Consider the following 25,037-nt stretch of genomic DNA (forward strand, 5'->3'; position numbering starts at 1 on the left):
GTACATCTCTTGACTATTAGAGATAACAGCTGAGCAAGGGTTGATTTGAATTCCCTAACTGTAAATATATACAACAAACTAGGTTCCTTATTCTTTTCTCCTACATTATAAACTTCCTCACATACAAAAGGACATCTACTTTTTTTTTCTTTTCTTTTTTTAAGAGCAGCTGATCCCATTTCATTATTTTTAGTTCCTTTTTATTTATGTAACTATTCAGTCTATTGTGAGGCTTGGAGTCACAGTTGTACAGACTTTTGTGAAACTGAACTGATCAACCCATTCCACTGGCTGCTGGACATTGAGATTTGTTTTATTATATGGTGTATTTAAACTTGAATTATTATTCAAAGTCTTGTGAGTTGCTCCACATCTGTCAGAGAGCCGGGGGGGAAATCTAAGATGCAAGATATTGTACAAAGGCTTTGCAATAACATACACATACATTTTCTTCCTTTTTAAAAGTTCTCCAAAAATGTCTCCAAAAGGTTTGTTTTCATTTCTCTCCAGTTTTGTTGGCATATTTATTTGGTAGGCCTACTGTTAATTGGACAGTCCTGTCTATTTGCTCCTTTTTAATCACAAAAAAATGTCCTTTTGAATTTCATTCTGCTTTTGGGTGTATGTAAAACCAGGTACTGTGCTTTTCTCCTGAACAAGTCTAGACCTCCACTATTCTGTCCCTATGTAAACTGTGCTCTGTTTGCAAGTCTTTCAATAAAAGTAAAAACTTTAACTACATCTTGAGTGTCGTTGGTTAAGAATCTTTGAATGTGAGTTGGTAACCTCCAAAACCCGTTTCGTCTTTTAAGTCTCTTTTAGATGATTGTACTTCAACTGTGTGTTTTTTTCTGTTTGTGCTGGACAAACTGTTATCCAATGAATTCTCAGAGGCACAATGCATACAAGTCCCATAAGGCAGTGCGTGCATTTCGGGTCAGTCCATAATTGAAAACTGGGCAGGGGGCGAAAAATAGTCCTGGTTCTAAACTGTTAGCATACAAATAAACTACGCAGCAGTGTAAAATATGATACACTTTATCTTGTAAATGGCATGGGTCACACTGATGATGAATTTAAAAAATGTTCTCGGTACAAATCAATCAGATTCGTGTTTTCGGTTAACCCTTTGGACCAGAATGATGGTTGTGCCTGTAACGTGCACATGTTGCTGCTTTGCTTTGCTTTCAACTGAAATAGAGTGAGGGGAAACGGTTCGGGAACAGCCGGGCAGGCAGCCGTCCAGCGGAAAAACTCACACAGAGCCCGCCACCCTGACACACTTTTCAGTTTGCAGTCAACGGCAGTCTTGAGTTGTCACGTTGTTTGTTAGGTTTCTTGCTTAAACAGGAGCCGATTTTTAATACTACAGATCAGGCCGAGTAATATCGGATGTGGTAAGTTGTGAACACTTGTGTAAGCTCTCTTCTTGATAATGTTAGCCCCAGCTAGTTGGCTAATGTTAGCTAGTTAGCTAACAGCGGCACAAGAAGGGAAAAAGTCGTTGGGTGGCTAGATAGCTTGAAAGCTAGCCACAGTCAAGCTAACAACTACGCAGTCTTTTGATCTGCGTTGTTGGTTGTCGTTAACGTTAGTTGCCGTCGGCTAACTGAACCATCTCAGCTCTCCGCACGGCTAGCGGTCGCTAACAAGACACTGTCACGTAACTGTTAATGTTAAATTAGCATTTGCACGTTTTATGAGCACGAGAGTGCTGTGTTGATAAATGTTGTGATAAATAACGTAAATGGTAGCTGGATAGCTAGTTGCTGCAAACAATAATTTAATGCTATGTTGAGGGGGCATATAGTAGCTAACTTGCATCACGGAATGTAGAACCTGCTGGCGATATTTCTTCTTTCTCCATGGAGTTTGTTAGATTAACGTTACGATAGCACGGTTATCGGTGTTACCACAGTAACGTAATATTGGCTAGTCTCTGTTAAGCTTGTCAACTTGGGCAGCCTGGTAGTATGACATTATTGATATTCACACGTTTCAGCTCCGATGGAAAGGATGGAAATTATGTTTTTATCATTTTATACTAAGAAGACGAGAATAGGGGATCCCGTCGATATATGCGGCCCACTCTTTTCCTGGGCCTTTGTCATTTGCCAGGCACCCCCTCCCCCAATACTCCTCTGCAAGGAATGCTCACCCCTAACCTCAATGTGACTGAAGGCCCAGACGCTCAGCATCACTTTAGCTAGCAAGTAGCGTACCTAATGTTGTACCTGTCTCATTCATCACTGCAGCACTATCACACTTGTACTCGTGATAATAGCTGAACTCGGGAAAAGCATAGTAATGTCCTAACCCCAATAGACCTCATGGTGTTACAGTGTGAATACATCCAGATCGGTTGTACTCTTAAGATGTGGCATTTCTTGTAATAACGCATTGTGGCACTTTTGGTGTAAGCTTTGTGCATGCAGTCCAGCACCACAACGCCACGACTTCTCGCTAAGCTGTCACTGAAACAAAGGTACTGTTATTGATGGATTCCATTCAGCACCGGCAGACTGGCGTTTAGTCGCCATTTCTTTTGAAAAGATTAGAAAAAAAAAAAATAGGTCGCACTTGAACGTTTCTTTTCATGGACTTGCGTGAGATGTGGCCCGTTTTTAGAATCGCAAGGTACATGGATTGCTGGAGGTCCTGCAGTTCATTGTACAGTAATATACATGGCATGCATCTTCTGGTAGCAAGGGGCGGGATGAACGCGCGTTGGCTTCGGCTGAGCGGCCAATGGGCTGAGGACCAGGCTGAGCAGCGTGCTCACAGCCACCCTTTCCTGTTGAATATTTCAGCCCATGCGTCACGGCTCCTCCGCCCCTTTCTCCCCATCTGCCATTTTGGTTTTGTTCCCGTCTGCAGTCGGAAAGCCAGCAACGCAATTACATAGGAGAGACTCGGCACAACGACATAGTGACTCGACAATATAGTGCAGACCATCCTAATCCCGCATCGCGTTTCTTTTCTCGGTACAAATCGTCGAATTTACAATCGTCGTTACTACTGACATCTACACACTGCGGGAGAGGAGCGGGTTCGCATTGGGAAGGGACCGAGAAGGATTATTGGTAAGAAATGAGAAATCAATGGAGCACGAGTGAAGTGGCTTGTCGTTCATTCGCTAAAATGCTCATGTTGAGCGATAAAGTTGGGTGGTGTTGGTTTGGTGTTGAGACACGAAGCCGTATCGGTGAAGGAGCTGCGGTAGTTAGCTGTCAAATGAGCCCGTTGCTCTGTTTTGCGTATAGGTTGCAACATAGCTACAGCTGCTAGCTTGTAAAGTTGTGTTCCGCACTGAGGGTAGTGCAGGCCTAGGCCAAGCTGCTAATGGATAAGCTGGCAGGCTGGTGTTTTCTTGCCTCTAAGTTATTAATGTTCTGTCTTTGTCCACTCGCCAAATCACTTAACTAATTAGTGGCAAGGAACCCTGCTTAATCGGTTCCCAATCGGTGCAGTTATCTGACATTGGATGTACATTTCTTACCGGGCGAAAGCATTAAACGGATCGTTAGCAGCTAACGTTTTCTATTAGGTTTTTTGCAAACTACAGTAACTACCGGGCGGCTTTGCTGTATCATGCCCAATGCCTTCATTTTCGTTTTTGACGAACACGACCGTCAGTGTTACAATAAAAGGTAACTTTTATTTTTAGCCGATTATATTTGTGTACGACCCAGGCTGAGGCGTTTTGTTTTTGATTTGAAGTTCCAGATTTGAACTGCTTCGTCTGGCTTCGCGGACGCAGGCAAGTTAGCTGCATTTGATGCGGAAACTGTGGCTGTTAATGTTCGCTGTACGGTTCACAGTATGTTCGACACACTGCGGCCTTTTTCACTTCCCAACTAGGCTTGGTTGGTCCGTATTTTTTGGGTAATCGCGGTATGTTTGGATTTTTTTATAATCTTTTGTGTATATATATAGATGACTATTGCAAATCAGCACGTCCTTTTTATATCTTCCTACCAAGTATAGTTCGAGCAGCACAGTGTGGCTCTTGTGTCCACACCTGCGAGCCAGTATGAGGTATTGCTCACTTTACCGCAGTGAACTTTTAATGATTCAGCTGTTTTTGTTGAAACGATGTTGGCGGTCCTTAAATACCGGTATAATAAACAATGGAAGTACATAAACAAACCCGTGTTGTCTCTGAGCGTGAAAAGAACTGATAATGCTGCTATTCATGTCTCTTCCCAGGCTCAGTTCGTTTTCTAGCAGATTTGTGTTTGGCCTGCAGCCAGCCCAGCTGCTCTCTAGACTAAAAATCCTCTCTCCTCAACATGAAGGGGATTGGGTAGCATCTAGCTTGAATACTCATTATTGGAACCATAGCAATGAATTATGAGCACTATATCTTACTGATATCAATTTGAATCTATTGTCTTTTGAAAATGTCCCCAAAAAATGTAAACATGCGCACATTTTTGCTTTAGTTATTTAATTGTTCCCATACTTAAATTCTATTATTATATACATTGTGAGCAAATTAATTTAGCTAGATTAGTGAAGGGAAAGTGCTAATCGACAACATACCTCAGCATGCCGTTTTTGCCTTTAATGACAGATGTCCAGCTCGCCGCTGTCCAAGAAGCGTCGCGTGTCAGGAACAGAGACGAAGACGGGATCCCACTGCTCCTCCTCTAACTCTGTCAGAACTGATCTGTCCCACACACCTGCCAACGTAAGTACAAACACATCTGCCGTATACTGCAGGTAGAACTTTTATCGTAAACTGATTACACGTCCTGCTGTCACTCCCCAGGGCATGGCTAAGAATGGCAATGATGCTGAGATTGATGAAGGCCTGTACTCCAGACAACTGTAAGTTTTCCTCCTGTAATTTTCAGTTTTGTATTCATTTTTTTTTAGGCTGGTTCTCGAACAATGCCTAATGGTGCCAACGGTTCTTTTTCTCCTCTAGTTATGTGTTGGGCCATGACGCTATGAAGCGCATGCAGAACTCCAATGTCCTCATCTCTGGTATGAGAGGACTCGGAGTTGAGATTGCCAAGAACGTCATCCTGGGAGGAGTTAGAAGTGTCACTGTGCACGACCAAGGAGTTGCGGAATGGAGGGACCTCTCTTCTCAGGTGTGTGGAAGCGTGCGCAGATATTTCCATTTTGTAATAGTACAGTAATTAAGGTGTCAGGTTCAGTCATTAAGTCAGTGTACTTTACTGGGAATTTGTCTGTGTTCTTTGAGCCTGATTCCAAAGTGCAGTGTGGCTGTATTTTTTATGAGTCACACGTAGTGCTGTATTGTTGCCATCCAAAAAAGCGTGTTGCAGCCACCCCCACCCTTGCTAACCATCGGCTGACCCAGATTTATCAGTGGGTGGCCTCTTCCTGGGTCATAATCGCAGTACAGCCAAAGCCTGTTTTAGGACATCATTACAGTGGGTTAGATTGCTTTGTGCTATCAGCCAGAGACCTTGAATTCTTATGTGTCTATTTAAGGCCAGGTAGGTAAATGTGTGAATCCGCTCCTTGGGTATGAATTTTCAAGGCTCATCAGAGAAGTCCTTTTTTTCTATTTTTTTCTTTTTTGTGCCCGTACAGAAGTGGATGCTTGTGATTAGCGATGCATGTCAGCTCTATCTTTGCTCATCCAGTTGGAGCTTAACCTTACGCATTCAAACATTTCTGTTTCAGCAGCTGCCATATACCCCAGTGATTTTCTTATTCTAAGTGAATTAAACATCTTGTGTGTATTTTTGTCCTTTGCCTGACTTGCCGTCTTTCATTTATAAGGAATGCCGTTTAATCAACCACTGACTTTCGGGCTTTGTCTACCCTTGACTTAAATTGAAAACCAATATCAATCTACCTGATTGGCATATCTTCTTCATACAACATTTTTAAACAGAGCTTTTAAATAACTCGTCGACCTGGATAAATCTGAACTGCAGTGTGTTGTTGAAAACATAACAAGGGAAGATGTGATTGAGGACCAAAATTAAATTATATGGCTATGTTAAAATAATTAATAATGTGCATTAGGAGGTCACGGAACAAATGTTTCAAACACTAAAATTAAGTGAGATTGCCAACAGTTTACAAAAAATGAAAAATAAATCCAAAAATTGAAGCTAATCATTGAGATTGGATGAAATTCTTATTGTTTCTTTACTTTGTATGGTTTGTTTGGGCTGGTGATGGAGACTGACAGTTGGAACCCCAGTGTGGACCAAAACTGCTTATTATTGTAGATCTTCTAATATTAGAAAACATGATTTCAGTTCAGTTCCAAATGGACTATGGTGCAAATTTTGTGATTGGAAAGCAAAGCGAACAAGCACAGACCCTGTTAGCAAATCTAGGATTTCAGCATGAATTCAAAAGTTAAATTGCAAATAATGCCAACTGCTGTTCAGGTAGTAATTGTAAGTGTTTCAGTAATGTTAAATTAAATCATTTTGTAACTATTTTCTTATGTATGTATGTTAGCATGTGAGCACACAGATTTTCATCGGGATCAGTCAAAAGGCATTTAAAGTGTGTCGGTGTCTTCTTTGTCAGATCATTAAGTCCATTACAAAGACAGAGCAATTCGACAGTAGCCAGCCCATTATATTACTGTACTAGCTGCCTCACCTTCATCCGGCCTCTACACGTTTGTCCTTATTTATAACATGCAGTTCATTTGCAGCCTCCAGTATTTACCTACTAATGATGTGCATAATGAGAACATGAATATATACATAATTGTGCAAAGTGTAGATTGACCTGCTGTCAGTCAGCTGAGTTAGTTTTCTCATTTGGGGACTGATTTATGACTTCATGTTATTGAGACTTAGTTTGTTTGTGAGAAGGTTGTCGTCATAAAGATAGAGGAGTGACATGAAAGGGATAAATACAGGGTTAACATAGCACATGTTTGGAGATATTCTCTCTAGGTAGTTATCGTAGCGTTGCGTTGTGTAGGATGCATGACAGGTGCCACAGATACTTGAGTAGCAAATGAGTACAGAGAAGTACAAAGCCTGGCCCCTTCTTATCCTCTCTCCTGAGCCTATCTGACTATTCAGTATGTGGTTTGGACAGACCATAAATTGTGCTTATGTTTTGTATTTTTCGTGTGGTCAGTTTTACCTAAGGGAGGAGGACCTGGGGAAGAACAGGGCAGAGGTGAGTCAGCCCCGATTGGCTGAGCTCAACAACTACGTTCCTGTGACTGCCTACACTGGAGCACTCGCTGAAGACTACCTGACCAAGTTCCAGGTACAAGTGGAAACTGAAGCTGTTTCCTCAGGCATTTCAGCATTAAGGAAGGAATGAAAAGTTGTTAAAATGTGTCTCTCCTGATACCCAGGTGGTAGTCCTGACTAACTCAACTCTGGATGAGCAGCAGCAAGTCGGAGAATTCTGCCACAGCAAAGGAATTAAGCTGATTGTTGCAGATACACGTGGTCTGTTTGGGTAAGATTGAACCCTGCCCCCAATCCCCCTTTTTTATTTTTTTTATTTTTGAAGAGAAGTCTATACTCAGGTGTCTAACATTTCTGTGCATTATGCTTTGTAGCCAGCTTTTCTGTGACTTTGGGGAGGAGATGATAGTGTATGACACCAATGGAGAGCAGCCTCTGAGTGCCATGATTTCCATGATCACCAAGGTTAGTTCACTCATTCGGTCCTGAATGTTTTTCAAACCGCATTCTGCTTTAAGGGCTACGTTTCAATACAGCTATGACTTGTACGGAAAAGTTGACAATTCTTGGTTTGTCCAGGACAAGCAAGGGGTTGTGACATGTCTGGATGAAGCTCGTCATGGCTTTGAGAGTGGAGACCATGTTACCTTCACAGAGATTCAGGGTATGACTGAGCTCAATGGCTGCCAGCCAGTGGAAATTAAAGTTCTGGGTAAGACCTGTCTCTTTTCAATAAAATGACAAGTTTCTGTTGGCCTGGGTATGACTTTTACAAGTTTACACAACTTGCTTTTATTTTTTTTTGTCCAGGTCCATACACCTTCAGCATCTGTGACACAGCTGGCTTTACAGATTATGTAAGAGGTGGAATCGTCTCCCAGGTTAAGATGCCCAAGAAGATCAGTTTTGTAAGTGGCTGTCATTTTCTGCCATAAATTATGTCGTGGTGACACAGCAGTAAAAGTATACAGTGAATTAAATTTATTACACTTTAGACCTTTACAGAGTCACACTGCATTTGCATTTGATAGTCTTTTTTTTCCCCACTTACTGCCACTGAGCCCAATCTCACCATCTTGCATGTATTTCCTGTCTAGAAATCCATCTCCTCCTCAATGGCTGAGCCAGAGTTCTTGATGACAGACTTTGCCAAGTTTGATCGTCCAGGACAGCTGCATGTGGGCTTCCAGGCTATTCATGCCTTCCAGAAGAAACACAACAACCTTCCTGTACCTTGGTGCCAGGTAGGATCACTTATGATAATGTAAATACTTTGTTAATTGGAATATCAATGTTGCTCCAAGTTACCTTTATAATTATGGATACAACCCAACTCTCATCCTGTTTTGATAATGCCCATTCACTTCATTTGACCATTACATTTATTACTCCTACTATATTGAAAACTTTGTAAGTAATAAGCCTGTTTGTCTGAAAAGAAGGACCTATCAGTGATTGTGGGAGAGAAAATAACTGCAGAGTTACACATGAATTATTGCGCTACACCGAGGGACAAAATCTAAAGTCAGTACAAAGTCAGTGTTTTTCTGCAATATATTTAACACGCTGAGTTGTGTCTATTCCAGACTGATGGCGAGGAGCTATTGACATTGGCCAAGGAGGTAAACTCTGCCCAGACAGGGTCAGCCAAAGTGGAGCAGCTGGATGAAGCTCTTATCAAAAAGATGTCATATCTGGCTGCTGGTGATCTGGCCCCTGTCAATGCCTTCATTGGGGGTCTGGCTGCACAGGAAGTGATGAAGGTCAGTGAGAATGTCTGAGCAAACTTAAATTGATAGCTTAGTCCTACAATATCTATGTAATTGTGTGTTGTTTTGTTTTAATGTCATCTTTTTAGTCATTCACTCATACATAAGTCAAAGGAATGGATTAGCAGTGTTTTTTTTTGTGGTGTTTTTTTACTGTTATCTCGGATCGACGTGTTCGAGCTTGTACTGGCCTAACCTGTTCATATATTAACAAAGATCTTGGGCCCCAAAAATCTTTCCATTCACATGTTCTCTCTTCTTTTAGGCATGCACAGGAAAGTTCATGCCTATAATGCAGTGGTTGTACTTCGATGCCCTGGAGAGCCTGGCCGAAGAGGAAGGAGTCATGCTCACAAAGGAAGAGTGTGCCCCTGTAGGTGTTTAGAGCAGATCAAACACACTCGCACTTTCCTAAAGACAGATGCACTTGATAACGGAAAAAAAACAGTGGTGTTATACTTGTCGTCTGCCTTCATGTTTGTCTCCCAGAGGAACTGTCGATATGATGGGCAGATTGCAGTGTTTGGCACCAAGCTGCAGGATATGCTTGGCAAACAGCGCTACTTCCTGGTGAGTCGGCCAATAGAAACATTTCCAACACTTCCTCTCGCGTCCTGTTGCTAAGGGTAGTTTAAAAAAAAAAAATGTCTGAAGACGTTCTATATTTTGTCTGTTTAAAAAAATAAAAAAATGATGAAAAAGACCAAAAAAAGCAATAGTTCTATTAAAAACTATTGTCTGTGTTGTGCCATAAATCACTATTTAATGATCTGAGATGCCATACTGGGTGACATGTTTTTTCATTACCATGAACAAGGGCATTGTGATTAATTTTGCAGCAGGTGATAGGTGTGGCTGGTTTGCTCTTGCTTAAATTGTGTTTGCCAGAAGCTTCAGTGATCGATTTTAGAAAATATATTTGAATTTTTTGGTGTGTTTGTTTTAAATTAAATTATGCATTTCTCTCACAGTTGCTATAGACACTGGCACATATCTGCACATTCAAGGCCAATTACTTACAGCTATGGCTGCATAGGTTTTTTTCATTATTTTTCGTTATTTTTTTCATTTTCAGCAGGTGTGTCGGAGTCATTGCATGTGTTTAGCTGTCCTTGTGTCTTATTATATACTAAATCTAGTTCTCTCAGTATGTTTACATCTTAAATTTTGGATAATCTTCAAACATACTGTGGATGTTTGTTTTCATGAGACTTTCTGGCCGTACATAAAACCACATCAACAATGGAATTTCTCTGCCATTGACTGGAATATGTAGAACCCTAATAATGGTGTAAATGGTGTTTGTGAAATTGTGTCTAAGCATGGAGTATATAGCAAAGCAAATATAGCGTTGTTGTTTTTTTGTTTTTTTTAACTGGGGGATCTTTAATTGTTGCAGGTTGGAGCCGGTGCCATTGGCTGTGAGCTGCTGAAAAACTTTGCCATGATCGGACTGGCTGGTGGGGAGGGTGAGGTCATTGTGACAGACATGGACACCATAGAGAAATCCAATCTCAACAGACAGTTCCTCTTCAGACCCTCCGATGTTACGGTTCGTGTCATCATCTTTTCTCAGCCCTTTGTGTTGGTAGATAAAATGTTGGACGCACACATAAGTTGGTCATTTATTTATTGATTGTGAGATTTCCGAGCAGTGCTGTGTATGGTTAATGTGTTCAGTGTAAGTCCTCTTGAGTGCACTTAAACTACACTTTAAATTATGATGTTTTACTCTCGCATGCCAGTATGAGATGTTATCTGATCAAACAGATTTCATGCTGTAGGTAAAAACATTTTGTTTTTCATGTTTAAGGTTTTTTTTTTATCTGCTTGGATTTGAAAGTTCTGTTCAGCTGAATTGTCAAGCCCTCGCTAACAGTCATAGAATTGGCAGGACTCTTTAGCTTTGCACCAAGTATAACCATAATGACTTACTGTTGATGTACTAGAATATTGGTTATTTCATGCTGTGATAAATTAAATGCAGTGACATTTCAAAGTACAGGCTGGTGTTCGAACACCATTCTTATTAGATGGCATTATTAGCACCACTTCATCCAAGGCTGACATTATCGCCTCTTTCATCTTATACGTAACATTGCAGGCTTTATTGATCTGTTGAAGTGACAGAGATTGGACAGTACGTCAAGTGATGTATAACGCTCCAATACAGAAAAGACTAAATCTAAACTATAGCAGCCTTATCAAACTGTCAACACAACTAAATAGCCTTTATGATTTCCTAAACCCAGAAAACCTTTGTCCTATTGATGATAATCTAACTACTACTTTAGGAACAGTAAAATAAAAATATCCAGACAGCTGTGACGGAGCTTAAGACTCAACCCAAGGACGGCCGCTATGTCACATATGCTTTAACTGTCTCAAGTGAGGAAAAGTACACAGTGTGACTTGCTGGTAGATCCTGACCAATTGTGTCCCCCATGTTGGGAATAATTATAAGTAATTAATGAAGCTACTGTCACTGTGCATAAATGACTGCAACTCTCTCATTTTGGAGATCTGCACACTCATCCTGCTGCTGTCTGAAGCTGAAGGTATTTAACGAACTCAAGGGAAAGAGTTGTACAAACAGCCGGAGGCAACAAACTTTGTGTTTTCAGAACCCAGGCTGTGTTCATTAGCAGTGAATCTCATTAATATGAGCTCCTAATCTGTTTTTGTTTTTTTTATACTCAGTAATGTTTTATTTTTATGGCTATTTCAGTTCATAATAGAGGAAAAATTGACAACATTGGTGCTGAAATATGAAAAAAAAGCCTTTTCCAAGTTGGTACACCCAACCCAGAGCGTATTGTGATCTTGTGCGCGCCCATCTGTTAATGAATATGGGGATTGTTGTATTGAAAGTGATGTGGAAATGTTACAGGGTCTGACTTTAACAAAAAAGTGACAGGGTGCTGATTTAGACGTGAAGCTGATGCATTCAGTTGAAATGAAAAATACTTTATTCATCCCAGAAGGGAAATTCAATTTGATGTTGATGACCTATTACTGGAAAGGGGTGCATGTCTGAAAAGGGTTTATGTTACAAAAGAAACTGTAGTTGTTGGAATTTAATTGTAAGCCAAGAATATTGTTGGAATGTCCTCACAGGTGCTACTTTGATAATAAAGGGCCACAGGTTGTGCACACAAAGGGTTGCTACCCACAATAAGTATTCATGTAATACACAACTTTAACCACTGTACAAATTTTCTGCTTCTTGAAATTGTATGTGTTAAATTAGTCAGGTGTGATCCTGGTGATAGTATTGGACTGCTAATATCATTTGTATGTATGTGTGGTAACAGAAAATGAAGAGTGACACAGCTGCTGCTGCAGTGAAGCAGATGAACCCCTCCATCAGGATCACAGGTCACCAGAACAGAGTGGGCCCCGACACAGAGAGGATCTATGACGATGACTTCTTTGAAAGCCTTGACGGAGTTGCCAATGCACTGGACAATGTTGATGCACGTAAGTGGATAAAAATTCAAGTGGTTTTAACCAAGCGAGCGCATCCTCACTGGAAAATTACATTTAGGATGCTAACGTTAAAGATTTTTTTTTCCCCATCACCTTGTTTATATAAGTTCTGTCTCTTTCTTTGCATGTGCGCCCAATGTTTAGGTATGTACATGGATCGGAGGTGCGTGTACTACCGTAAACCCTTACTGGAGTCAGGTACTTTGGGTACCAAAGGCAATGTGCAGGTTGTGATCCCCTTCCTCACAGAGTCATACAGCTCCAGTCAAGACCCACCTGAGAAGTCCATCCCCATCTGTACCCTCAAGAACTTCCCAAATGCCATTGAACACACACTGCAGGTCAGTAGATGCACATACTATAGGATGCATGCAGGGTGAGGGGTGGATTATTGTTTGCATTAACAATAAATTGATTAGATGTTAAAAATGAAAGGAAAACTGGGTATTTTACCATATTGTAGATGTTTTTTTGTTCTGATCCTATTGTTCGCTTCAAAATCAGAATACATAAATGTGAAAAACAAGTAAAGTGAAAATCTTGAATTATAAATGAAATGACTTCATTGTAAACTGCAGAGCTCTCGTCTGTTGCTATGCAATGACTGACATTGCTAAATTCAAAGTCACCAGAAAACAGTCAAACTTCTCGGCTTCATCGAAGGACTTAAGCTGGGTCAGAATCGATGTTTAGACACATCTAACAATTAAAACAAAATCTGAACCGTTTTTAAGTTAATGGTGGACTGCCACCTTTAACAGTAACCTGTACTATTACTGAATAGATGTAAAACCTAAATTACCCCAACAACCCTCACAGCGGACTTCCGTCTAAATAGTTTTAACTGTTCTTTAAAATGAGAGTGGCTTGCGTCTTCTTATGGTAATGTTACAATTTGCATGACCACCTACCAAACACCAGTGTCTCCTTTACATTAAAAGCGGCTCCACGTGAAGGAGGAATGTTCTGCATTGTCTGGTGAAATGGTTTTTACAGCAGTTAATCCATTAACAATCATTAACATCTCTACTTTAAAAAACTGCGATATCTTGAGAATTTGTACAATTACATATAGAAATGGTTTATTATTGCTGCCTCCTATGTAGATCACTACCACGCACACTTTCCACACATTGTACATCTGATTATGTGAACCACATATATCCATATCTTCGTGTTTTCAGTGGGCCCGTGATGAGTTTGAGGGACTGTTCAAGCAGCCACCAGAGAATGCCATGCAGTATCTCACGTAAGTTGCTTTAGTTGTTGTTGTTTTGTTTTTTTTTTCTTAAACATATAATGTGCTCTTTTCCTCATGACAGCTATTCAAACAGGAACATTACAACTTTTTGTCAATAACACCACAGACAATAACTCCTTTTGATTGTGCATTTATATGTAAATTGCTCTATACGGTTTTGCTGCTCCTGAAGATGCAATATTAAGGAACTGCTTTTGTGGTACTTAAGACTTTATTTAAACCTTAGAAACAATGAAACCGTACCTGCTGAGTGGACAGCAGAAGAACAAAAAGCAAAGCTCTCCACATTGGTGTAACCAGTTTGACGTTTGATTATTTCTCTCGCAGAGATCCCAAGTTCATGGAGCGTACTCTGAAGCTTCCAGGAGCTCAGCCTGTGGAGGTGCTGGAGGCTGTTTACAAGAGTCTTGTCACAGATTGCCCCCACAGCTGGGCTGACTGCGTAGCCTGGGCTCGCAACCACTGGCAGTGCCAATACAGCAACAACATCCGTCAGCTACTGCACAACTTCCCCCCAGATCAGGTACACACTGAGGTCACTGCATGATAGACATCACAATTGCCTTAGAAGACATGCTGTCCGGTATGGGGTTTCTCCCTATTGTAAAGTGGAATCAAAGCATTGTCTTGTCCCATGTTTAATTTAATTTTATCTCTAACTGCAGTTTCATTGCTGTTGGGTCATATTCTCAATTTTTAAGGAGCTTGCTTGAACCCACAGCTCCTGTTGCATTCATCACACTGTATTCGAATCTCTCAACCTGCTGTGCACATTGTCGAGCTGTGTCGTAACTTCTAGAATAGAAAATGCTGTAAAATGCGACAGTGCAATGGTATGAACATGACTTCAGGTTTGCAACAGACGAGTGATTTGGGTGTTTTCTGGTCTTGTGCCAATCTGTTGGCTTGCTATTACAGCAAGTAATGCATTTTCTGAAACTTAGATTAATTGACTCAAAGCTCATTTTGTTATTGAGGCGTGCTGCAAATGTGATGAATAAGTAAGGGGCCGCCTGTTTGCAGAGAGTAACGGTGTCTGCTATGAGCCACTGTGATCTGTTTCATGTGTGGAATCTCTCACCACAACCCCAGCTTTTTTTTTTAAAGCGTTACATTTCCGTCCTTCTAAGTTATAAATTAATCTTCTGTCTTTTAGCTCACCAGCTCTGGTGCCCCCTTCTGGTCTGGTCCAAAGAGGTGTCCTCACCCCTTAGATTTCAGCACGAGCAATGTGAGTATGCATGTAATATTTTTTTATTGTATTAAGAGCACCTACTTGAAGTGCGATCTGCTCTTAACACATTTATCCCAGTCTCAAAGTATTCATGGCTTTTGTTTTTAGGAGCTGCACATGGACTATGTTTTGGCAGCAGCCAACCTGTTTGCTCAGACATACGGCCTGCCAGGCAGCAGTGACCGTGCAGGCGTGGTCAAGATCCTGCAGGAGGTCAAAGTGCCAGTCTTCACCCCTCGTTCAGGGGTTAAAATCCACGTGTCTGATCAGGAACTGCAAAATAGCAATTCCTCTGTTGGTAAGACACACAAATCTGTACCCATGTGCAATAAAGTCTATCTTGTGTTTTGGAGATGTTATTTTAGCTGAAGAGTTGTATATGTAAGTGATTCAATTGTTGCTAATAACTTGATTATTAAAGCTTTGAGAGGAATGTAACTGCTGATGTCTTGATACAGATGACTCCAGACTGGAAGAGCTGAAGACCCAGTTGCCTTCCTCAGAGTCTTCCCAGTTCAAACTCAACCCCATTGACTTTGAAAAGGTGAACCATCTCTCCTCCTATATCTACATTTTTCAGTTGTGTTCTTATAACCTTGGGGTGTGACAGTGTATAAGATCTGTGGTTTGTTTTGTTATTGGGGGGTTTTTTGGTGGTATGGCAGAGAAATCGAAACCTTTTTTGTCATTTATTTGGAAAAATGTTGGTCTCAATTCTAATTCAGGCGTAGTGTTAATAAGAAAATAACTAAACACAGAAATTGGTAGAGTTCTTTTAACTTTGAAAACATAGCCATCTCGTTTACTTTGTAAGAATTGTCTGAACAACACTTCACAGGTTTACTAGGAATCTCCATGTCATGGCCTGTCAGTCAATGTACACAGACTGAACAGATAAGGCACTGGTTGGAAGGCCAATTTAAAACGCTGTGTGCAAGTAAACACATTGTACAGGATTGATTTGCTTTCAAGGCTGTCTCTGTTAGCATGCTGTAGCTGATAAATGTGTATTAGCACAAAGTTATGGGTGGAACTCTAGAAATTCAACTGCATGAGGTGCAAAACCCTCTAGAATAATAATTCTTAATAAAACCTCAGCCTCCACTGATGGGTAACGTGCTTTGTGTGATGATTATGGCCATATGTTGACAGGACGATGACACCAACTTCCACATGGACTTCATTGTGGCAGCCTCCAACCTGAGAGCAGAGAACTATGACATTCCCCCTACAGACAGACACAAGGTGGGACATGTTTTACACCTGACATTGTCTTTGGTTGCTTTTGTATTGTAACAATTTGAGTAATTACATTGATTTCAACTCTGTCATTTTTCCTTTTTCCTCACCCTGGTCTTCATCACTATCCAATCTAGAGCAAACTGATAGCCGGCAAGATCATTCCTGCCATCGCCACCACCACGGCTGCAGTGGTGGGCCTGGTGTGCTTGGAGCTCATCAAGATTGTCCAAGGACACAAGAAGCTGGAGTCCTACAAAAATGGCTTCATGAACTTGGCTCTGCCTTTCTTTGCCTTCTCTGAGCCCATCGCTGCCCCAAGACACAAGGTAGGCACACGTCTGCGTCACACCTCGTTTTGAGCTGTTCAGATATGTAAGTGAAGTACAGTGAATCCCCACAATAGGAAAATATTTACTGTTCTAACACGTAGTCAAGCTCCAATGATGATTCAGCCATGCTAATACTGATGCACCAGGTGGATGCGTTTTGTCTGCCTGGGTGCAAGTGAGTTCAACTCACCTTCTCACACTGAAGGTTTCAGTGTGTGCTGAGGAGACGTATAAGAAGTGTTATTATTGACTTTAATCCCGGTCAACAAACTGCCGTGTCTGTTATGGCTTACAGGTTTCATATACCTGTAGCTGTCAGTATCATTGGCATCAGTTCTTACTCTCTTGTTTTTTGTTTTTTTTGCAGTACTATGAAATCAATTGGTCGCTGTGGGATCGCTTTGAGGTCACAGGGCTGCAGCCCAATGGGGAAGAGATGACACTCCGACAGTTCCTGGACTACTTTAAAGTACGTTCAACTCATCTTTTCCCGTTGCCACCATTTTTGTTTCTGGCATACAATTAACCATTACTTTTTTTTTCTGTTCTTTGTCAGAATGAGCATAAGTTGGAGATCACCATGCTCTCTCAGGGAGTGTCCATGCTCTATTCCTTTTTCATGCCTGCTGCCAAACTTAAAGAGAGACTGGAGCTGCCGTAAGTGCTTATTTCACACACACATAAGTATTTATTTTGCCCGCAGCGCATTTTGAGTTTTTCAGTTTATGCACTGGCTCAATCATGTTCTTCTGTGTGTCTTGCAGGATGACGGAGATTGTGACTAAGGTGTCCAAAAAGAAGCTGGGCAAACATGTCAAAGCCCTGGTGTTCGAGCTATGCTGTAACGACCTTTCAGATGAAGACGTGGAAGTGCCCTATGTCAGATACACCATTCGCTGAGCTCCATACTGAGCCCCACCCACAGAAGGGTGGGAGTCGCAGGGGGGTGGTGTTCTAAGTGGGGGAACCGAAAGTGGGGGATTGGGGGTGGGTGGGTTGATCCAGGTCAGCTCTATTGGATCAATCAGTTTCTTTTTTTTTTTGTTTTTTAGGCCTGTGGTTTGTGTAAACCGGTGCCTGAGTGTACATAGCCCCAGTAAGCTGACTAAAGGATACCTGTATGTGTGTTAGGGATCCAGTTGGTGCTCGGCTGTGGGAACAAGGGTGTGATCGGAGGAAGGGAGCATGTATACTGGACATCCTGGTGTTTCTCAGTAGCAGAACCTCTCCACTTAATTAAATAAGCCTTAGTGGTCTCTTGGTACTTCATAGCCCAGCTAGTGTCCTTCTGAAACATCCTCACCGTCTCACTAGGCTTTAACAGTAAAGGAAGCATCTTTCAATCCAGCCCATTTGTCTGCCCTCCACAGTACTTGCTCTCTTCCCTCTTCTCACCCCTGTCTCGTAGACCTGGTTCCACATTACTGTCTTTTTTTTTTTTTTTTTCTTCAAACATGCACCTCCATTAAATAAAAGAAGGCCACCCCATAAGACACCAATAAGCCCAAGTCAAGAGCCTTTCCTGACTGGAAATCATGTCAGCAGAATGCCCTTCCCAGTTCGAGGCACCGCTCAGCCCTCATCACATCACTCTGTGGCTTCGGAGGCGCTCTTGCACATGACATCGGTTTTCTCTTTTTTTTCTCTCTTTATATTTCATGTGTTTTGTTGTTTTCTATTTTATTTCGATATTTTTTTTTTTTTTGGAGGGGGGGTGGTCAGACAACGTTTTGGCACCTGGTAGATCATAAACTGTCTTTCTACTTTGTTAACTCCAAATGACATAACAGTGTAAGAGCAAGGCAACGAGATGTATCTTGAAATGGGAGCACTTAGTGTGATAGTGAATAAACATGTAAAAACATGCTCACAATTGTGTGGTGATTTTATTTATTTTAATTAAAAAAGATTTTTTTTTTTTGTTCTGCAAGGATGTTGCAGATTTTTTTTTCATTGAACCCGATTAAGTAGGTCACTTCGTTCGAATCAGAATGAAAGCGTCTGATAATTTGTGTTTTTCCTGTGTAACCTGCTTCAGGCTGATCAGAAGTTTCAGTGTAGCGCACATCCGGGAAGCACAGCCTGAATCAGCTAAATACTAAGCTGTGAACTCATAATGAAAGAGCCCTGATAAGAATTTCTTTCTTTTTCCTTTTTAAAAGAATACATTTCAGAGGATATAAGATAATGTCATCCGTGTTGGCTTTTATTTTGCAAATGTACCTTTAGATAATTACATATTCAGAAGAGCACTTCATGAGTAGGTTGTCGTTCCATGTTTAATCTCACTTCCTCTTTTCTGACAGCAGAATAGTGTGTGAATTATGTACTTCAGTCTGTAAAGTAGTCGTGCTGAAGTTCAACCATCTAGTTGACACGTTTTGGCGATAAATTTCATGTTAACTTTTGAGCGCTCCTCCCCAAGAGGAGCGGATACATGCGTATATGTATGTATGTGCAACCCTAAAGGATGTGGTCTGCTCTGAGATGAGGAAGAAAGTGAGGAGGAAGGAGTGTGCTGAACTCTTTAACGAGCTCCCTGAAAACAAAGTCGCTGTACGGCACTGAAACAGAGAAGATCGGTGTAAGTTTGGATTATTTCTCATTTTGAGAAGGTGTCATGATTCTGTGAAGATGCACTGAAGAGGAAGACAAGATGGAAGTGGAGGAGACCGGTGAAACAGGGACTTCCTGGTATGAATACTTTTGAATTTATCATCACGATTTGCTGTAAAAGTTTTGTTCTGTGTGTTAATGCTGACAACTGACAGATAATGTGCTTTACTCTGTAGAAGACATTAATTTATTTTATTTTTTTAAGTTGCTACACATGACACAATAACAACTTAACCCTTTTATAATGCCGTTCTGTGCAGTGTAGAGTGACTGAATGGGACAAGATTTTTCTCTCTCTCTCTTTTTTTTTTGTTAACTTTTCTATTAAAAGTGTGCTTTTGTACAGCTGAAATCACAACAAAATCTGACCAATAATCTCAGGCTGCACGCTTCCAGGATTTCGTTCACTGACTGGAGGAGTTCTATTAGATTTTTCTCAAGTAAAACAAAATCAGTTTGCATATGAAAGTTTTATCCTTTGCAGGTTTTCTGTGCCAGCAGAGACGCACACTGTCCTCTGTGACCATGCTGGGGTAAGCTGCCCCATCTACCTCATTTCTCACAGCTTTATTTTTCTTCCTCTGTAATCCAAGAAACTCACGTTCGCATACATTTCTGATTTTTAGAAGAAGAGAAAACAAGACCCGACCCCAGAACCTGTGATCAGAATCATGGAGGTGAGTAATTTCTGAGATGCATCAGTGGCTCTTCTTCAGAGTCGAGTCTCATTGTGTTTCTCCGTAACTAGCGGAAGTTAGTCAACCTTACCTTTGTGACCACAATGCTGAGTGCAGAACTGACAAGAGATGTGAACGGTGTGTTCAGTTTTGAAGCCACAGAAGCTTTCCGATTCCACCAATGTATGAATTTTTTCCTTATCACGTCATGTTACATTCCTGCTACTGTCATTTTTCCACTTGTTAAGTGGTTTGCAGTCATCTTTACCATGTATGTTACTGTACAGAGGTACATATTAGCTGATGCTATTTAGGCACCTAGTTGGCTGCACTAATGTGGTACAGCTGATGTGGTTAGTGTGTCAAAAACAGGCAGACATCTTGTATTTTACTACAGACACGGTTTCAACCTTCTTCCTCTTTGAAAGAGTCACACAGGAAATGAGAGCTCTGCACCATGCAACATGTCACCCCTCTCGACATCCCTCTGTTTCCACTTTCCTGTACTCTCTCTTATGTCTTTCACAAGTTCACTTTAACTTTTTTTTTACACTTTAACTCTTCTTTCTGTCAGGATGAGGAACAAGAGGAGGAGGGTGAAATGATGTCTGACCACATGAAGGATTCAGAGGTGAGGTGTTCCTCTTTTGCAGGTGCCAGTTGTGTGTGTTCACTTGTTTCAAAGCTTTAACTGGTTAAATGAGCCGACACGCTTGAGTACCTTCGAAAACTAGATTCTTAAGTCTTAATATTGATTTCATTTCAGGAGCCAAGTAATAAAAGGGTTAAGCCTGTGGTGAAGTCCAACAGCATGACAGGTGTCATAACCCCAGTGAAGACCCCTGCTCTGAAACGCATCGGAATGAGCATTTCGGTAACTGTGGTGCACAAACACACACTTTTTTTTTTTTACATACAGCTTTTGAAATACACAGCTAATGACTTTTGCCCGTCAACTCCTCCGCTCTTTTCACAGAGGTCCATTAGTTTTCGCACAGAGGCTCGACCTTTGGCCCCGGCTCCCCTGCGGAATCGGACGAAGGCCTCGTCGTTTCCACGCCGGCGCAACAGCCAGTGCTGGAGCGACACTGTGGAGAGCCACGACCTCACCGCGAAGGAAATCAAACGACAAGAGGTGTCTGCCTTTTAACTCGGCTGCGCAAGCAGCAGATTCTCTGTAATTGTTGTTAATGTGATGGGATGTGTTTTGGAGGTATGTGGGTCAAGCTGCGGGGCTGCGGTTGCAGTGTGGGAGGGGTGACTAGTGCCTCTTTATTTCTCTGAAGCTGCTCTACACGGGTATTATGAAAGAGGATGTGAGCTGGCACTGGAGGCTCAACTTCCTTTCTTGAACAATCAGCTGTGAAAGTTTGTGCAACCATGTGTGTGAAGTGTCTTTTTTTTTTTGTTTTTTAAACTAATATGTTGGAGTTGATGTGTGCAGGTGATCTATGAGCTGACTCAGGGAGAGAGGCAACTTATAGAAGACCTGCTTTTGGTCAAGAAGGTACAAAACGGCTTCACATAAACAGAATATATTGAATACACTTGAATGACCATTTTAGTTGCCTAGATACCAATTTTTCCACTCTTCAATACACCTTTGTTCCCTGCTCTATTTCATGCTGCCAGGTGTACTACGAGCCTATGCTCAAGTTGGACATATTGACGGAGAGTGAGCTTGGACAGATCTTCGGTACTCTGGACTCACTTGTTCCGCTCCATCAAGGTAAATCATGTCTTCTCTTTGCAGCTCGCCTGTTATCTCGATCTCTGCGCATGCATCATCACACCTCCTCATTTCCTGATCGTGCATTAGCAATAAGTAAGGCTGAGCGCTAAATAAAGGTTATCGTTTGTTGAATTTAAGTGTCATCACATTATCGTATCTTTTCACAAAATCCTATCTATATTAAGACATGGTATCATATGAAGCATTTATCATGTAGTCACTGCTTTGTTAGATTTTCCATAAATATATCCGCTTTATCATCATTACCGAGGTATTTATTTGAACTACCATGTCCAGACCCAAACCAAATAAGGAGAGTGTTTATTAATCCTTATGGTTGCACGTTTTAACTTTTTGCTTTTGGATGTAGTGAATCTGATTTTTGTGTCTATCCGTCTTTGGGCTGCAGCAAGACTGATATGAGGTCAGCAAGAGTTTGAGCGTCTCGTTTTTTGTTTCATATCAGATCTTCTGAGTCGTCTCGAGCGACTGAGGGGATCAGAGAAGACAGTCGGGGAGGTTGGGCCTACTCTGATGGACTGGGTGAGTATCTCCATGGAAACCAAGAACTGAGAAAGAAGAAGAGAAAAGGGCACAAGTCACCTTCACTCTCTCCAGTTCCTGCAGTAGATATGTTCTTCTCTTACCCAGAGTCACAGAGTTCAGCCCGTGTGCATCTCTACTTTTTTTTTCTTTTTTCCATGACTTCACATTTCTTGTCTCACTGCTCCTCTGGTCTTTTTTTTTTTTTTTTCCTTCTTTTTGCAGTTCCCTTGCCTGGAGGCTTATATTACATATTGCTGTAACCAGGTGGGGGCCAAAGCCTTGCTGGACCAGAAAAAGCAAGAGAAAAAAGTGGAGGAGTTCCTGCGTCTGTGCCAGGAGTCTTCGTTCAGCAGAAAGCTGGACTTGTGGAACTTCCTGGATCTTCCTCGAAGCCGTTTAGTTAAATACCCTCTGTTGCTGAAAGAGATACAGAAGTGCACTCCTCCTGAGCACCCCGACGAGGATACGCTGCCTGACGCTGTAAGCTGATGTCCTAACCATTCGTGTGCACATGCATATATGTTAGACTGACTCTAAAAAGCTAACCCACTGGATTTACAGACACTTGTGCTGTGACTTGTCTGTACGCTCATCCTCATTATGTCAGCTCTGTGAGGAATTAAAATTTAGCCACTGACATGCTAAGAGCAAACTACAGCTGTCGTTCTAAAAGACTGAAAGATATCCATGTTTGTAGTTTATGCAGAATGTATGTAGAGTACGCTGCTTTTTAAATGTACCAATATAATGTTTGTAATTTAATACTAATAGTGCTCATATTTTCTGATTTTTTTCTTGATAAAGTTAAAAAATAATGTCTGTTGGTCTGACTTTAGATTATAAAACACAAATCTAAACTAACAAACTATATACACACTCTTATTTTTCCTAATTATGACATTTATCAGTCTGCAAGTGAGGAAAGTATTGGGTTCAGCTACTATTTCCTTTTAAAAAATTGTAAGGCTTTGCACATCGGTGCCTTCAAATGACATCCAGCAATTATTTATTAAGCTTCAGTAGGCAGAAATTCTCTCATGTGTCATTAGAAACCTGAAAATCACATGATCATGGTCGCAAATTTGGCCGCTCTCTAGTTACATTATAGCAAAGTAGACTCAAAGGACCAGAAATAAAATAAATCTTAAGCTGTTCAGGAAATGGTTTTTACATTTAAAGCTATACGTAATGTTGTTATACCATCAAACTACTATAACACTTAAACTCCTCACATATTTCTTCAATGTATAGTTTCTTTGTGTCCTGTTCGGGCTGCAGCAAAGATTTTTTTTACTTCAGTTCTCTGTCCCGACAGACAGATGGGACACTCTCTTGATGTCTGAAATGACACCTTAACTGTAATCATCTGTTCTGCTCAGTTGGAGGTCATCCAGAACGTTGTGGCGGAGGTGAACAAGAAGACGGGGGAGGCCGAGTGTCAGTTCTACAGGCGGGGTCTCCACTACCATGAAGAGAGCCAGAGACTACCAGAGATCCAGCAGTCGCGCTTCCTCTACTGCCACGGAGAACTCAAGAACAACAAGGGCCAGGTAGCGCTCCGTTCCTCCGATTGACCTCTGGGTGATTTAATGTTGTTTCAATGAAGGGGGTCAAGTCGGATCGGAAGCTTGGATGTTGGATCTTTGATACGACCGCTATATAATTGTATTTTAAAAGCACACTTGATATTGTGATTTATTAACTTGCATACATCTCTTTGTGTGTCTGCTTTGTCAGCGGCTGCATGTGTTCCTGTTTGAGCTGGCTTTGGTGCTGACCAGACCGGGGGACGGCGTTCATTTATTTCATGTGTACAGACAGCCTCTGAAAAATGCCTTGATAAATCTGGAGGAGATCCCAGATGGTGAGGCAGGCGGAGGAGGCACATTCAGAGGAGCCTTCACCGGGGGAAATGATAAAGGTAACTTATCATCATTTGAAACACAATTCATCATAAACACAGTGATATGAGCCTGCAAGTCACAATCTTTTTCTTTCTAGATGTTTTAAAAAATATTTTTTATCAATTAACTGATGATTGAACAATAAAAAAACACAAATGTTCTATTTGCAATAACAATAAAAAGCAGGAAATAGCTTACATTTAGAAGCTTTAACCAGGAAATAGTTAAAGATTTTACTTCATGACTTACAGACATACTTTTTTAGTGCGTACACAATCTGCATGCTTTATTTCAGGGTTACTGAAACCTTTTCGAGAGCTAAAAGAGTCCAGTTGAGGCTACAGCTAAGCCAACAGACTGAGAGAGAGAGCCATGCCACTCTACCCCGTTGGTTGAAGCGAAACCTTCAACTTTGCTTTCGCTCACTTTCCTCCCTCCCCCCCTCTCCCTCTGTCTCTCCATCCCCCTAGTGAAGAATTGTTTCCGTGTGAGCAGCAGAGGGCGCTCCAAAGCTCACCCGTACAGCCTGCAGGCCAACGACTCCTTCAGCAAGCAGCAGTGGATCACCTGCCTGCGGCAGGCCATCGTCCAGTCTCGGGACAGGACCTCTCAGACTCTGTCGCACCACCTCGATCCCGACCTGCATCACATAGCCGATCTCAGCATCACCTCGGACACAGAAATGGCAGACCACACCAGCCGCTGACTGTCACACTGATTCCCAGGCGTCCTGTGGAGGCTCTATAGATATGTACATTGACATTGAGGAGAACAAATGGGACTGTTTGCAAAAGATGATAGTGCTTCGACACACACGTTGAGTTTCCTGCATGGTTTATTTTTTCTTTTCATGCTTTTTTGTTTTGGATTGTGGTAATGCTGTGATGCTGGCGTACTGTACAGCTGTACAGAGTGGAACAGTATTATTGAATGTGAATTTACCATTGAAAATATTGCTGTTGTTGTACTTTAATAAACTGACACTTAAAATACTGCTTGTGGAAATCTACACAAAGACAAGCCTAAGTATAGCCAACAAGATCGACAGAGAAAAGATTAGAGATGATTATCCTCCCTC

At 41.4% G+C, this 25,037-nt stretch overlaps 2 protein-coding genes across 3 annotated transcripts; both read left to right on the forward strand.

Moving 5' to 3' along the window:
- Window positions 1-1,219: 1,219 nt before the first annotated feature.
- Window positions 1,220-18,354, forward strand: uba1 (ubiquitin-like modifier activating enzyme 1). 2 transcript variants are annotated; one of them, XM_008289301.1, is made up of 26 exons: window positions 1,220-1,397; window positions 4,577-4,693; window positions 4,775-4,833; window positions 4,934-5,102; window positions 7,099-7,233; window positions 7,325-7,431; window positions 7,535-7,625; window positions 7,740-7,872; window positions 7,971-8,068; window positions 8,258-8,404; window positions 8,747-8,923; window positions 9,195-9,302; window positions 9,419-9,499; window positions 10,329-10,481; window positions 12,244-12,409; window positions 12,563-12,759; window positions 13,603-13,667; window positions 14,007-14,202; window positions 14,836-14,910; window positions 15,022-15,211; window positions 15,372-15,457; window positions 16,066-16,158; window positions 16,290-16,481; window positions 16,852-16,953; window positions 17,041-17,141; window positions 17,249-18,354. In XM_008289301.1, exons 2-26 carry the CDS (start codon window positions 4,577-4,579, stop codon window positions 17,382-17,384), a joined length of 3,174 nt encoding a protein of 1,057 aa, XP_008287523.1. In that variant the 5' UTR covers window positions 1,220-1,397; the 3' UTR covers window positions 17,385-18,354. The 2 variants fall into 2 exon arrangements, with proteins under 2 accessions (XP_008287523.1, XP_008287524.1); XM_008289302.1 differs by lacking the exon at window positions 1,220-1,397 and adding an exon at window positions 2,907-3,083.
- Window positions 18,355-18,915: 561 nt separating this feature from the next.
- Window positions 18,916-24,952, forward strand: arhgef3l (Rho guanine nucleotide exchange factor (GEF) 3, like). The gene is made up of 13 exons (XM_008289303.1): window positions 18,916-19,178; window positions 19,585-19,633; window positions 19,727-19,777; window positions 20,352-20,408; window positions 20,544-20,651; window positions 20,754-20,912; window positions 21,222-21,284; window positions 21,410-21,506; window positions 21,976-22,052; window positions 22,278-22,535; window positions 23,435-23,605; window positions 23,793-23,976; window positions 24,430-24,952. The coding sequence occupies exons 1-13, from the start codon at window positions 19,141-19,143 to the stop codon at window positions 24,663-24,665; spliced, it is 1,548 nt and encodes a 515-aa protein (XP_008287525.1). The 5' UTR covers window positions 18,916-19,140; the 3' UTR covers window positions 24,666-24,952.
- Window positions 24,953-25,037: the final 85 nt, after the last annotated feature.

This window comes from Stegastes partitus, unplaced genomic scaffold (assembly GCF_000690725.1).
Source record: "Stegastes partitus isolate 25-593 unplaced genomic scaffold, Stegastes_partitus-1.0.2 Scaffold605, whole genome shotgun sequence".
NCBI classification, from domain to species: domain Eukaryota; kingdom Metazoa; phylum Chordata; class Actinopteri; family Pomacentridae; genus Stegastes; species Stegastes partitus.

What these genes read in the sequence shown, in the direction of transcription:
- uba1 (XM_008289301.1), top strand. Translation starts at nt 4,577, where the DNA reads ATGTCCAGCTCGCCGCTGTCCAAGAAGCGTCGCGTGTCAGGAACAGAG. An exon ending in GGAGGGACCTCTCTTCTCAG is followed by an intron (nt 5,103 to 7,098) that starts GTGTGTGGAAGC and finishes TCGTGTGGTCAG; the next exon opens with TTTTACCTAAGGGAGGAGGA. An exon ending in AGTTCCTGGACTACTTTAAA is followed by an intron (nt 16,954 to 17,040) that starts GTACGTTCAACT and finishes GTTCTTTGTCAG; the next exon opens with AATGAGCATAAGTTGGAGAT.
- arhgef3l (XM_008289303.1), top strand. Translation starts at nt 19,141, where the DNA reads ATGGAAGTGGAGGAGACCGGTGAAACAGGGACTTCCTG. An exon ending in ACTTGTTCCGCTCCATCAAG is followed by an intron (nt 21,507 to 21,975) that starts GTAAATCATGTC and finishes GTTTCATATCAG; the next exon opens with ATCTTCTGAGTCGTCTCGAG. An exon ending in AGGATACGCTGCCTGACGCT is followed by an intron (nt 22,536 to 23,434) that starts GTAAGCTGATGT and finishes TGTTCTGCTCAG; the next exon opens with TTGGAGGTCATCCAGAACGT.